Source organism: Oryctolagus cuniculus, chromosome 2 (assembly GCF_964237555.1).
Source record: "Oryctolagus cuniculus chromosome 2, mOryCun1.1, whole genome shotgun sequence".
Classification (NCBI taxonomy): domain Eukaryota; kingdom Metazoa; phylum Chordata; class Mammalia; order Lagomorpha; family Leporidae; genus Oryctolagus; species Oryctolagus cuniculus.
The window spans coordinates 181,282,495-181,295,568 of NC_091433.1; the positions used below are offsets into that span (position 1 = coordinate 181,282,495).

Here is a 13,074-nt window from a genome sequence, read left to right on the forward strand (position 1 = left end):
TAAACTTACAACATATCACGAGTGCTAAATTGTAATGAGATATATTTAATTTCATAAAATTTACTGTTTAAAAAGTAGTTTCACATGCCAGAACAGTTTCAACTTTGCTTAAAATGTATCCGATAACTAAATCAATTACCAAAAAATAATTTTTCTTGAATAATTGCATCAACATTCACAAAACTGACACATCATTTTTAAAGACTTTGAAGCAAATGTGTATCAGTTTCAAAATTACAACTGTTAAGTATATTCATCAACACTTTTGTCAACTGAACATTATTAAAATTGAATTCAAAGGGGTAGTGCATAAATTGAAAAACAACTCTGAATTTATCAGTATCAAAAAACTCTCTTGAAATTTTACTCACACGTTTTCTGAATAACATGTACACTGTTGATTATAATTAAAATTGCCTCAATATTGATTCATGTTGGAAAAATATGGAAAATCATTATTATTTGTGTTAAAAAAGTTTCCATTTCAACATAAATGTGTACCTACATCACAAATTAGCTTTTGCTTTTCTCATAGTTTCAAAATTAGTTTGTTCATATACAGGGTGCTCTCAGGGAGAAAAGTAAATCACTGTGCATGCTTTGATTTTGATCACTGAGTAGTTGGACAGCATTGCTCTAGTTTTAAAAAGTATACAGTTTAATGAAATTAGCATTTGTAGTTTGGAAAATCTGTACAACTCTTCCAGGACTCAACCAATAAGTATAAGATGGCTAAATTCTTTGTCTTCTATTTCTTTAAAAATTTTGATTAACTATTGATGATTCATAGCTGTTTCATGTATGTACTGTACAGCTTCAACAACTCTATCAGCCGTGCTGCAGATGTACAGAGAGCCGAGGGGCTGGTCTGAGGCTTCCTCTATGGTGGCCATCATCCCACAGATGAATGCCCCAATACAGTGCTTGCACCCACCTCTAAGTCCAATTGGATATTTATTTACGCCATAGAGAATGATTTTATTTTATTTTCATTGTGACATTTATCAATATATAAAGAAAAGATTTCATGAATTTCATAGATATGAATTACAATACAATACTTTCCTCCCTCCATTCCCTTTTCCTGCTTCTTCCTTTCTTTTTTCATTTCTTCTAATTCTTTGTGATAACATACTTTCAGTTTATTTTATAATCACAGACTAAATGCTTCTCTAAACAAAGAGCTCTACAAGTAAAAGGTAAACAGACTGCTGTTCTATCTACCTATGCAGGGGTATAAACAAGGGTTTTAGACAACAATCAAATCACAAGATGTTAGTTTAACTTGATATACATTAAGTTGGGGTTTTGTGTGTGTCCACTCTCCTTTTTAAAAGCTGTATTTATTTATATGAAAGGATGGTGGGGGGAGGGAGAGGGGGAGAGAGAAAAGAGGGGAGAGAGAGAGAGAGAGAGAGAGAGAATATGAATGAATCTTCCATTTCTTGATTCACTCCCCCAAATGACTGCAATGGTTGGAGCAGGAGCTTCCTCCAGTCTCTCACATGTGTGCAGGTGCCCAAGCACCTACTGTTCTCCCAGGTGTATTAGAAAGGAGCTGGATCAGAAGTGGAGCAGCCAGGACTCAAATCAGCACCCATTTGGGATGCCAGCATTGCAGGTGGTGGCATAACCCACTATGCCACAGCGTTGATCCCTGTGGGTGTGCTATATATTAGGTAACACGAACCAGATAAAACACATGATATTTGCCTTTTGGGGACTAGCTTATTTCACCAAGCTCAATGGCCTCCAGTTGCATCCATTTTGTTGCAAAAGATAGGATTTCATTTTTTTTTTTTTGGCTGAGTACTATTCCATTGTATATATGTACCTCATTTTCTTTATCCAGTCATCAGTTGATGGTCTTCTGGGTTGATTCCATATTTAGCTATTGTGAATTGAGCTGCCAAAAACATGGGATAACTCTCATATGCTGATTTCATTTCCTGTAGGTATATTCCCAAGAGTGGGATGGCTAGTTCACATGGCAGATCTATTTTCAGTTTTCTGAGGAATCTCCAGATTGTCTTCCACAATGCTTGCACCAGGATGAAATGACTTCTAGACCCCGTACAAGATCTCACACACCCCAACTCTAACAGGAGAAATGTATGATTTGAGTCTTTGGTTATCAATGTCAACTAAAATTATGTACCCAAAAGCCCCTGTAATGCCTTAGTGCTGTCCTTTCTCCAGGGAGCCTTTACCTATGTGACTATCTTAGGTCCTGCTAGGGGAAGACTTGGGACACCATTAGTGTACAGGCCTGTCATGTATTGCATGGCCCCTCTTCCTAAGGACTTAACCACATCTTCAGGCAAATTCTTGGTGAACTCCGACATGACAGATCTGCCAAGGCTGGGCATTTCACAGTCTTTGAGCATCAACTACTAGTTTGAGTCTTGATTTTGAAATCAGAGTCTCTGTATCCGACCTAAGATGCCCTCTTGCTTTCACAACAGGACTTCTATCACATCTACTCACTTTCAACTGTTCATTATTTCTGTGCTTCAATGGCATTTAACAATAGCCAACCAAGTTATCACCCATGTAGATAAAATTTACCCATCTCTAACATTCAACTCAAAAGTCTTATATACTCTGCATGCCAGTATGTTTCCTTCTGCCAGTTCACCATTCAACTTTACAACTCTCCACTAGTGAAAATTTTAACAAGTAAAATTCTCCCTTTGGAAACAGGCAGGCTGTGCATGAGTGATGGAGTCCTTATTGTCAGTCTGGTGACTAGTGGTCCAAAACCTTATTTAATGGCCCTGGGACAGTGCTAGTACCAACTGTGACAGGTTAGGTTCTTTGGATGAAATTCCCTGGATGGAGAGAGAGAGTCAGGATGAAAACTGTTACTCCTTGGAAGCCGTAGAATTGGAGTTGGGCCTTGGAATGTAGGACTGAGATAACAGAAATGTACAAGGGAAATAGTCCATGATTTTTTAAAAAATAAAATGGGGAAAAATGAATCAGTGCTTTGAGAAGATAGCCTTTGTGAGCAGGATTGGAGGGTACGGAAAAGGAATTAGAAACAGGTCCCATGCCAGTGGAATCAAAAGAGTAGACACTGGAGAACACGGGCTTATTGCTGAGGCTCCAAGAATACTTAGGGATCGGCAGAGGAAAACAGAAGGAGCTGTGTGAGAGGGAGGAGGAGAACTAATGCAATGCCTTGAGGATGCCACGGGAGGAGAATTTCACACGACAGTTCGTCAGTGAGCAAACCTCCCACAACTCCCATGAGCCAATTTGTGCAAGTACTACACTGATACTTAATTTTTCCCAATTAATTTTTTAATGTTTTTTCATTCATTATTTATGACAAATGCTGTTGCCAGATCTTTGATTCTGCCTTCCCTCAAGGTTAGAGCTTATTTATTTAAATACACAAGAAAGAAAAGATACATCCTTCCCGATAAAGTCTCTGAAAATTATCTGGCAACACAAATCTTTCAGTGATTTTTCTCTGGCTACTGCAACATCACATCTAGATGTCTCATCATTAAAGAACAATTTGAGGGTCAGTAATTCAGCCAGTGGCCTGTGCCCAGGACACAGATCTCCAGAGATGCCCTGTGGGTTTGTATCCTTCAGCTATGGTCAGAAATGAGGCCAACTGGTAGCATTGCAAAGCTATGGCTCTAGTTTTAAACACACAAATCCACCCTGGGGAACTTGCAGCTTATTATTCTAACATTTAGTAAAATAATGCACAGCTAATCCTCTATAAAATTTTGAGCCAGCAACGGGGAGACCTTACAGCCATGCTTCGTGTCCAGGTTAACTCTAGTTACAGCAGTGCCCTTTCCCTCCTAAACCTGTGTTTTCCAGAACCCAAACCAGGTTCTGCATGGTCTAGGTATTTTCAGTGATGGCTCCTTTCACTTTCTTGCCTTATCTAAAACACAGTTTTCGGCCGGCGCCGTGGCTCAACAGGCTAATCCTCCACCTAGCAGCGCCGGCACACCAGGTTCTAGTCCCGGTCGGGGCGCCGGATTCTGTCCCGGTTGCCCCTCTTCCAGGCCAGCTCTCTGCTGTGGCCAGGGAGTGCAGTGGAGGATGGCCCAAGTGCTTGGGCCCTGCACCCCATGGAAGACCAGGAGAAGCACCTGGCTCCTGCCTTCGGATAGGCGCGGTGCGCCGGCCGCAGCGCGCCAGCCGTGGCAGCCACTGGAGGGTGAACCAACGGCAAAAGGAAGACCTTTCTCTCTCTCTCACTATCCACTCTGCCTGTCAAAAAATAAAAATAAAAAATAAATAAATAAAAAAACCACAGTTTTCTTCTGAGCAATCAATCACTTCTGCTCCCCTCCCATTTTGAAGCAGATCATTTTTGCTCAATGGAATATATCCCCACTGTTTTCCTGTTTTAAGAAAAAAGTACTCTGCTCCTTAGGGGTTTGTGTCATTCTGTTTATGGGCCATTTTATGTACTTAATCATCATCACTTACGCACTCCCATATTACTTAACATCTTAGCTAACAAAGACTGGAGCAGCGGGTCCACAGCTCTCTTTTCCCCCTAGGCCAGGCGGACAGCTTCCAACACTGCTCTCCCTCTGGACATTTCCTCCTTAGCTAGCCACCTTCTTTTCCACCACTCCCCTGTCTCCACATCACAGACAGCATGTTTTTCTCATGACCACTTCTTTTTTCAAATAAAAAAATGAATTATGCATTGCCTCTGAGCACCGTGCTGTCCGACAGTGATGAATTCACACCAACCACAGCCAATCTTCAACCCCACAGAACCTTCTGGGCCTTTGACTCCAGCATCTCTTACTTCCTGTAGGCTCACTCTTTGCTTTATTCCGTGTTGAGTTAAGACTCATGATCAGGGCCAGCGCCGGGGCTCACTAGGCTAATCCTCCGCCTGCAGCACCGGCACACCGGATTCTAGTCCCAGTTGGGGCACCAGATTCTGTCCCAGTTGCCCCTCTTCCAGGCCAGCTCTCTGCTGTGGCCTGGAAGTGCAGTGGAGGATGGCCCAAGTGCTTGGGCCCTGCACCCCATGGGAGACCAGGAGAGGCACCTGGCTCCTGGCTTCAGACCAGTGCGGTACACCGGCCGCAGTGGCCATTGGAGGGTGAACCAACGGTAAAAGGAAGACCTTTCTCTCTCTCTCTCTCTCTCTCTCTCTCTCACACTGTCCACTCTGCCTGTAAAAACAAACAAACAAACAAACAAACAAAAACTAAGACTCATGATCAGGGCAGGAGCCATAGCACAGTAGGTTAATCCTCCACCTGCGGCGCCAGCATCCCATATGGGCGCCGGTTCTAGTCCCAGCTGCTTTACTTCCAATCCAGCTCTCTGCTATGGCCTGGGAAAGCAGTAGAAGATGTCCCAAGTCCTTGGCTCCTGCGCCCATGTGGGAGACCAGAAAGAAGCACCTGGCTCCTGGCTTCGGATTGACACAGCTCCGGCCATTGTGGCTATTTGGGGAGTGAACCAGCGGATGAAAGACCTTTCTCCCTGTCTCTCCCTCTCACTGTCTGTAACTCTACCTCTCAAATAAATAAATAAAATCTTTTAAAAAAAGACTCATGATCCCATTTAGTCCCTTTCTTACTAATGCCCTCTTTTGCCAATAAACATCCTACTTTGGCTGTATTACCTCTATTCTAGACTAATGATTCAGCTAGCTGATGTTTCTCCTGGTTTCCTGTGGGTTCTCCCATCATTTCTCCAGGGTGATTTTTCTTAACTGCAAACTTGATCACCTCACCTCCATGCTTTAAACATTTCAGAGGTTCCCTCTTACTAAGATCAATTAGAAGGACCTGCTTGATCAAGCCAGTGATTTCATCTCCAGCCTCACCTCCTCCAATTCTACTAATAATTTCTGCCCCAACCGACACGCATGCTTAACTACTTTCAGTTCTGAGAATCCATCCACTTCTTTCTCCCTGCCCATCTCCCTGATTCCTTCTATTTATCCCTGAGCTATCGATCTCTACCCAGAAAACATTTACTGACCTCTAAGGAAGATAAATCACGCTTGCCCCTTACATGTGCATCATAACCATTACAAAGGCACTGATGTCTTGGCTAGAATGGCTACAAACCCTTACCATGTTGCTCACATGATGGGTCTTCCATCCAGAATCCCTATCTGCCCACAACATACTCACCTTGGCACTCAGGTTCCTCCACATATCAAAGCAAATCACTGTTCTCATCTCATCCTCCATCTCTCTGGTAAACTGCAATGTTAATATTTGCATGATATCATTCCTCCTCTTTAACCACAGAACACTATTGAATATTCCTTACTATACACAGCTCTTTGATGCCTTCATATCTGCCTATTTCTTACTTCTTAAAAACCCAGGGGCTGGCATTGTGGCATAGCAGGTAAAGCCACTCTGTGATGCCAACATCCCATATGGGCACTACTTTGTGCCCTGGCTGCTCCACTTCCAATCCATCTCCCTGCAAATGAACCAGGAAAAGCAGCAGAAGATGACCCAAGTACTTGGTGCCATACCACACATGTGAGAGGCCCAGATACAGCTCTTCACTCCTGGCTTCAACCCGACCCAGCACTGACCATTGTAGCCGCCATGAACCAGCAGATGGAAGTTTCTCTCTCTCTCAACTCTTTCAAATAAATAAATAAATGTTTAAACAAACAAATAAACAAAAATATCGACCCTTTTTCCACTAGGACACTTCCAATTCAGCTTGGATATGGCAGTCATGTGTCAATTCTGATGCGTCTAATTCTCTTCTCTGTGCTTTCTCAAGTTGAGTCAAAATTCTTTAAGAACACAGGGCATTGCAATTCCAGCAGAAAATGCACCTCCTACTAAGAGTAGATCATTAAAGAAATGATCATCTATTCAACTTTGTATCCATTAAGACTTATACATAAAGGAAGGCATGAGGAGTTTTAGTTATTATTAGACAAGTGTGGTATGGTACAAAAATCTTTCTTCAAGTCCCAACATTTTCATTATCTCCATAAATTCAGCTATGTTTTTCAAACAATCACAATTGTCAGTGAATAACCCATTAAAATGTATGTGCCACATATTTTGCTTCTAACTAGTCAGTATTTATAGACAAAACTGTCTAAACTGCATTGTTTATATTTTCAAGAGACCATAAGAATTTGCTAAAGGCAAAGTGGGTTGTTTTGACCATACATTTCCATTTTTCATGGGAAGATGATGATGTAATTTCATTCTGGACTACACAACAAACCTAAGTAGAAATGTATTAGAGCGAAAATGTTGTTTTGTATATGTTTATTATTTCTTCTCTTCCTACAAAATCTACAATCATCTGAATGAAATGTGCAAAAATGAAAAGTAAATAACAAAAAACACTTTGTTTTTACTCTAGAATTTGATTAATGACTCTAACTTTCTGAAATGGTATTATTTCACTGAAATATTAAATCCGTAGATTGTTATTTACCAAGCCTCAAAACAACACATTTCTAAGTTGTATTTGTTTTCTCTCTTACTGTCATTTGAAGTGAAATTAGTTCCCTGAAATTTCATCTCATGCTGGGTAGTAGCCAAACACACACTCAACAGATCTCACTTAACTGCTGCTCTCTAACTTTAACGTTTAATCAATAAAAAATTGGGAAATCGAAAAAGATGGGATGATGTCCTAGGAAAATTCTACTTTCCCTCTGCTGGAATTGATTATAAGGTCAAAGGCAATAAAGTCCTTATTTTTTCAACCCAAAAATATTTGTTGGATACCTACCAGGTACCAAGAAATGTAGATAAGTCTAGGTAATACAGCAATGAAAACTAGCATCTAGTCTAGTAGGCCATTAACAAGAAGCTACAATACAGTTTGATAAGTGCTATTATAAAGGAAATAGGGTATCCCAAAGTTTCTAGTTACTGGAAAACACTTTCCAACCTTGCTATTACAGAATCCCAAAGTGTATGTAAGGATTCTGGTGCCAATGAACTTGTGATACAGTCTACTCTAGTGAACAGGAGCAGCAAGAGGGTGCAGCCTCAGGCTACCATTTGAATTACCATAAATTATTAGGATGGAAACAGTTGGTTTGACTCAGATGTTAAACTGTAAGGAAATTCATCATCTGAGATTGTCAGGTGGGGAAACACAAATAAGAATTAACATTCCCTGACTCTCCACTAATAGACGATAATACAGTTGGTTAAATTTGCTTTGGGCAGTGAAAGTAAAGACATAGATTTTTAGGTGCCACGGTGCCTGACATATAGTAAATGGTCAAAAATATATATTGGATAAATAAGTAAATAAATGTATAGGCTTTCAGTTAAGGCAGAGATGGACTCCTTGGGTCACTGCTGACAGCATCTAGGGGTCAATCCAGTGCTACAGAATGATTTGGCTCACAATACACCAGGCAATGAATATTGAGCTCTTTGGTACAACTGTGACCTTCATCACCTTAGGTTATAACTTGAGACTTTGAATAGCTACAGAAGTAAAGTTATTATCCCATGTTAATCCTCCCCTGAAGACAGAAGCTTAAAGGGTTGATCCCCCTCCCCCATGGTCTCTTGCAGTTCTACAATTCAGAAACTACCAGCTGCATTCACAAATAATTGCTGAAGGGCCAACACTGTGATATAACAGCTAAATCCTGCAATGCCAGCATCCATAAGGGTATCAGTTTGTGTCCTGGCTGCTCCACTTTTGATCCAGAATCCTGCTAACGGCCTGGGAAAAACAGTGGAAGATGGCCCAGGTGTTGGGTCCCCTGCTATACATGTGGGAGACCCACATGAAGCTTCTGGCTCCTAGCTTCAGCTTGGCTCAGCCTCTGCTGTTGCAGACATCTGGAGAATGAACCAGTGGTTAGAAAATCTGTGTGTGTGTGTGTGTGTGTGTGTGTGTGTGTGTTTGCGTGCGCATGTGAGCATGCACATGTGCCTCTGTCTCTATGTTTCTGTTAACTCTTTCAAATAAATAAATCTTACAAAAATATTTAATTATCCCAAGCAACACAAATGTGTCTTTGTAACATTTCACTGAATTTTCACTCAAATTCAATTTCCCAAAAACAAAAACACCTTGGGATCCTAAAAAGGACCAAATTTTTGTGCAAATAGTGGGGGGTGGGACCTATGAATGTATGAGAACTTCTAGAATATACAAATCAGTTATGTCCTCAGTGTAAAGCTGTTCTATAATGGATGTGAGATGTGTAATTTCCAGACTTTACTTGGCAAAAAGATCTGTGTCTTTGCCAAACCATTTAGCAAGTGTTCACAGCACTTCAATCTGTCATGGGTTATGTTTAATAAGGCGTGTGCTTCCACAGCTACCCCACTAGGCTGACTGGAGCTTGGCAGCTGCTGGGTGGTTGCAATCACTCTTTCCAATGACAATGAGATAGACGGGGTTCTTCACTGACAGTGAGATCCCTGCTTCTTAGGATCTTCCAAGGAGGTCGTTTGACATAATGGTTAAGGCTCTGCATCCCATGTCACAGTGCCCAGCGTCAGTTCTGTCTCTGCCTCAGATCACAGCTTCCTGCAAATGTACATCCTGGGAGATAGTGGCGATAGCTCAAGGACTAGGGTTCCTACCAACCATGGAAGACCTGGATTGCATTTCAGGCTCCTAGCTTCAGCCTGGCTCAGCCCCAGCTGTTGAGGACATTTGGTCTCTCTGACTTTCAAATACAATGAATATGAATAAATAAAAATTTACAAAAAGAAATATGTTTCTTGGATACTATGACCTAGAGACACGGGGCAACTGAAATATTCAGTTGGATGAGATAGAAAAATGGAATACACCCCAAATGTCATCAAAGTTCCTCAGTCTGCTAATGAAAATTAAAGAGCCAGGAGCTCAGATGTGTTCAAGACATCGCTTGGTTCAGCCTGAAGTTCCTAGGCTAATAAAACTTTATTTCAACTTCATGGATAAGGAGGCACAGGTGGGGGATTAAAAAAAGGACAGGTGTATTGCTTCAAATCTAACAACAAATCAACAAAATACGCAAGTCTAGAAACAAAGTTTCTTATCTGTAAATGTCCTTCCTCAAAGTTCTCAAATTTTTTCACTTAAATATCTATAATTACAGAAGTGGGTATACATTTATCCCACAGAAAGGGTCTATAACTCATAGCAGCTGATCAACGTATAACAATTTCTCAAAATCACATACTAAAAATTTTTTAAAGTTTTGTGAATTCTGCATTCTAATTGAGGCAGCATCTGGATGGCTTAACATAAACTCATTTTTCTTTGAAATTCCTAGGCAAGATTTATGTCATTTTTTTTGTTCTGTATCTTTGCATGTCCCATGCCAGGGGCACCCAAGTTCAAGAAACATGCTTTGTTGCATGCGAATACAACCACTGGTTCTCTGATCTTTTCTATCATAGAAAAGTCTTGTTGTACAAACACCATTTTGCTACCTGAACCATCTAAACTCACTTCCTGAAATGCATTCATGGTGGAGTCAGAGAAAGTAAGACCCTGAAATACCTAATCCCGTCAAGCTGGGAAATTTTCCTCAGCCCTACATCACACTTATGGTCTGGTAACTAAGGATAGTAACAGAAAAGGCTAGGATTTAGAAGAATCTATCCAAATAAGTGGGCTTCTCACCTTCCAAATTTGCACATAAGTAGTACAGTAACATGGAAGACTCAAAGGAACTGTGAGGTGGTCAGGAACACTGGCAGTGGTTATCAGGGATTCTGCCTCCATTTGCTAACCCTGAACCTCTTAACCCAGGAAAAGGAATTTTCTATAGTAACAGTCAAAATTTTTCTGGAAATATCAATGTCTTTTCTAACATATTGTTATTACATTCATACCCAGGAATCTAGAAGAAGTAGTATTTGAGATATAAAATATTGGAAAGAAATCCATGCACACTAATAAGAGCCATAAATGCCATACCTTTTGTTCAGTACAAGAGTTGTCATTCTAACATTTCACGTTGTGGAATGACACAGACACCACACAATCACGGCTCTGGAGTCAGGCAGTGGTCTTTGCTGCACACCCCAGGGCACAGAACCTGTGATGGGTAATTGCATGTGTCAATGTGATAGGGCTGTAGCATACACAGATTTCTGATCAAACATTATTCTGAGCGTGTCTGCGAACATCTTTCTGGATGGGATCAGCATTTCAATCAGTAGACTCGGTAGATCCCATCCTCCAATGGGGCTAGGCCTCATCTATCCCATCCTCCAATGGGACTAGGCCTCATCTATCCCATCCTCCAATGGGGCTAGGCCTCATCTATCCCATCCTCCAATGGGGCTAGGCCTCATCTATCCCATCCTCTAATGGGGGTAGGTCTCATCTATCCCATCCTCTAATGGGAGTGGGCCTCATCTATCCCATCCTCCAATGGGGCTAGGCCTCATCTATCCCATCCTCCAATGGGGCTAGGCCTCATCTAGTCAGTGGAGGACCTAATACTGTAAGAAAAGCCAAGGCTGGGGAGGAACTCTGCTCTCCCTGCCTGTCCTAGAAATGGGGACGTGAGTTCTTCTCCTGCCTTTGAACTCAGACACTGACTGCATCTCACACTATCCGTTCTCCTGACTCTCAGCTCTTTGGACTCAGCCTGGAACTGTACCATCAGCTCTCCTGGGTCCCTCACTGATCAACTGCATACCCTTGGACTTCTCAGTCTCCAAAATTGCATGAGTCAATTCTATATAATAAATATCTTGTGTACGCACATACGTCATTGGTTCTGCTTCCCTGGAGAATGCTAACACGTTAGCACCCCACTCACTTTCACCACCAGATCTGGAACTGTCCAGAGACGTCTTATGCCACCGATGACATCAGTACCAATGTCCCAGTTGTGATTATATGGTACATGCATATCTTTTCTCTCATTTTGAAATGTTTATTTTTAAATGGCAGCATTTTCTTGGTCTGTGCTATCTTTTATGACTGTTGAGTAACTGAATTTTATGGTATGTCTATTACTAATATACTTGGATTCCACAGAGGAATTTATGTGTGTTTCTTCAGTTTAATAAAATATTATGCATATGCTTTTTATGTTTTGGCAAGATTTCCATTACGTTGGCTTGGTGTAGTTTATGCATTTTTTATACCCTATTTTAATATAGGTTTTACTCCCTGGGATTTCTATTAGTAATGCTAGAAGACTTGGAGTAGACTTTTAGAAGTAAAAGTTGTTATTTAAACACTTATACAATGCATAATTAAATGCACAACAGTGAAGGGTGATGTAGTACATTCAAAAGATGACATCAGAGGAAATCTGTTCTCATTATATTAATAAAAATTTAAAAATAATAAAAATAGACTAGGTCAATTATGGGAGCAACTTTAAGGAAAAGTGGAATTCTAACCATGGCATCGGAAATTACAAGGTTAGCTAATTTCCTGTCTCCAACACTTATGGCAATGTCCATTTGGAAAGTGAACCAGAGGATGGACGAGCTCTCTCCCTGTCACTTTGCCTTTCAGGTAAATAAATAAATCCTTTCATTGAAGAAGGCTCCCTTGAATGTGGAGCTGAGCACACATCAGATTCCACAGTCTTGTAAAGGGACCTCCTGCACCAACCCTGTGCCGTGTGCCAGTGATGCTCAGTGTAATGAGAGCCTCCCCACTGTGAAGAGATGATGGGACGGAGGTGCATCATTCCAAGCAGTGTCATAGGCCCTGGGAGGCTTTTGATGCTGGAAGCTGAGAGGCACTGACTAAGGCTCTGAGTTTGGAAAGCGCTTTCTGGAGACAAAACTTGAAGTGGTTCTGAAGGAAATCAGAATTGTGATGAGGTAGGTAGGTTTCCTTCACTTTCTCATACAGTACCTCTCCAACTTCAAATGCTGCTTTCTAAAGATTACCCAATGATATAAAATCCACCTCCCAAAGCCTCAGTGCACATGGCCCTGGACTCTGGAGTCCTCAGGGGTCAGGGCTACCCCAGGACACAAATGGGGGGTTCTGTGCTTTGTGGAACAGACACCCTCACTCTTCTTTACTCCCACATCCCCGGTGCTCAGTTATTGAGGTTCCCTCGATGCTACAGGTGATAAAGTTGGGTAAAAATGGCTTCTTCTATTTTTTGGGGGGGTG

General features: G+C 41.4%; 1 protein-coding gene across 20 annotated transcripts in view; it reads right to left on the reverse strand.

The window, feature by feature from the left end:
- Positions 1-13,074, reverse strand: part of TDRD15 (tudor domain containing 15) — a 462,408-nt gene that overhangs the window by 72,447 nt on the left and 376,887 nt on the right. For 15 of the 20 annotated variants that reach the window (XM_070069382.1, XM_070069381.1, XM_070069380.1 and 12 more), the window contains 3 exons: positions 10,897-11,017; positions 6,147-6,218; positions 1,835-2,098 (listed from right to left, as the gene is read on the reverse strand). In XM_070069382.1, coding sequence (XP_069925483.1) covers positions 10,978-11,017 — 40 coding nt within the window. In that variant the 3' untranslated portion in view covers positions 1,835-2,098; positions 6,147-6,218; positions 10,897-10,977. The remainder of the gene's footprint in view (positions 1-1,834; positions 2,099-6,146; positions 6,219-10,896; positions 11,018-13,074) is intronic. The other 5 variants (XM_070069375.1, XM_070069374.1, XM_070069386.1 and 2 more) reach the window with 3 other exon arrangements.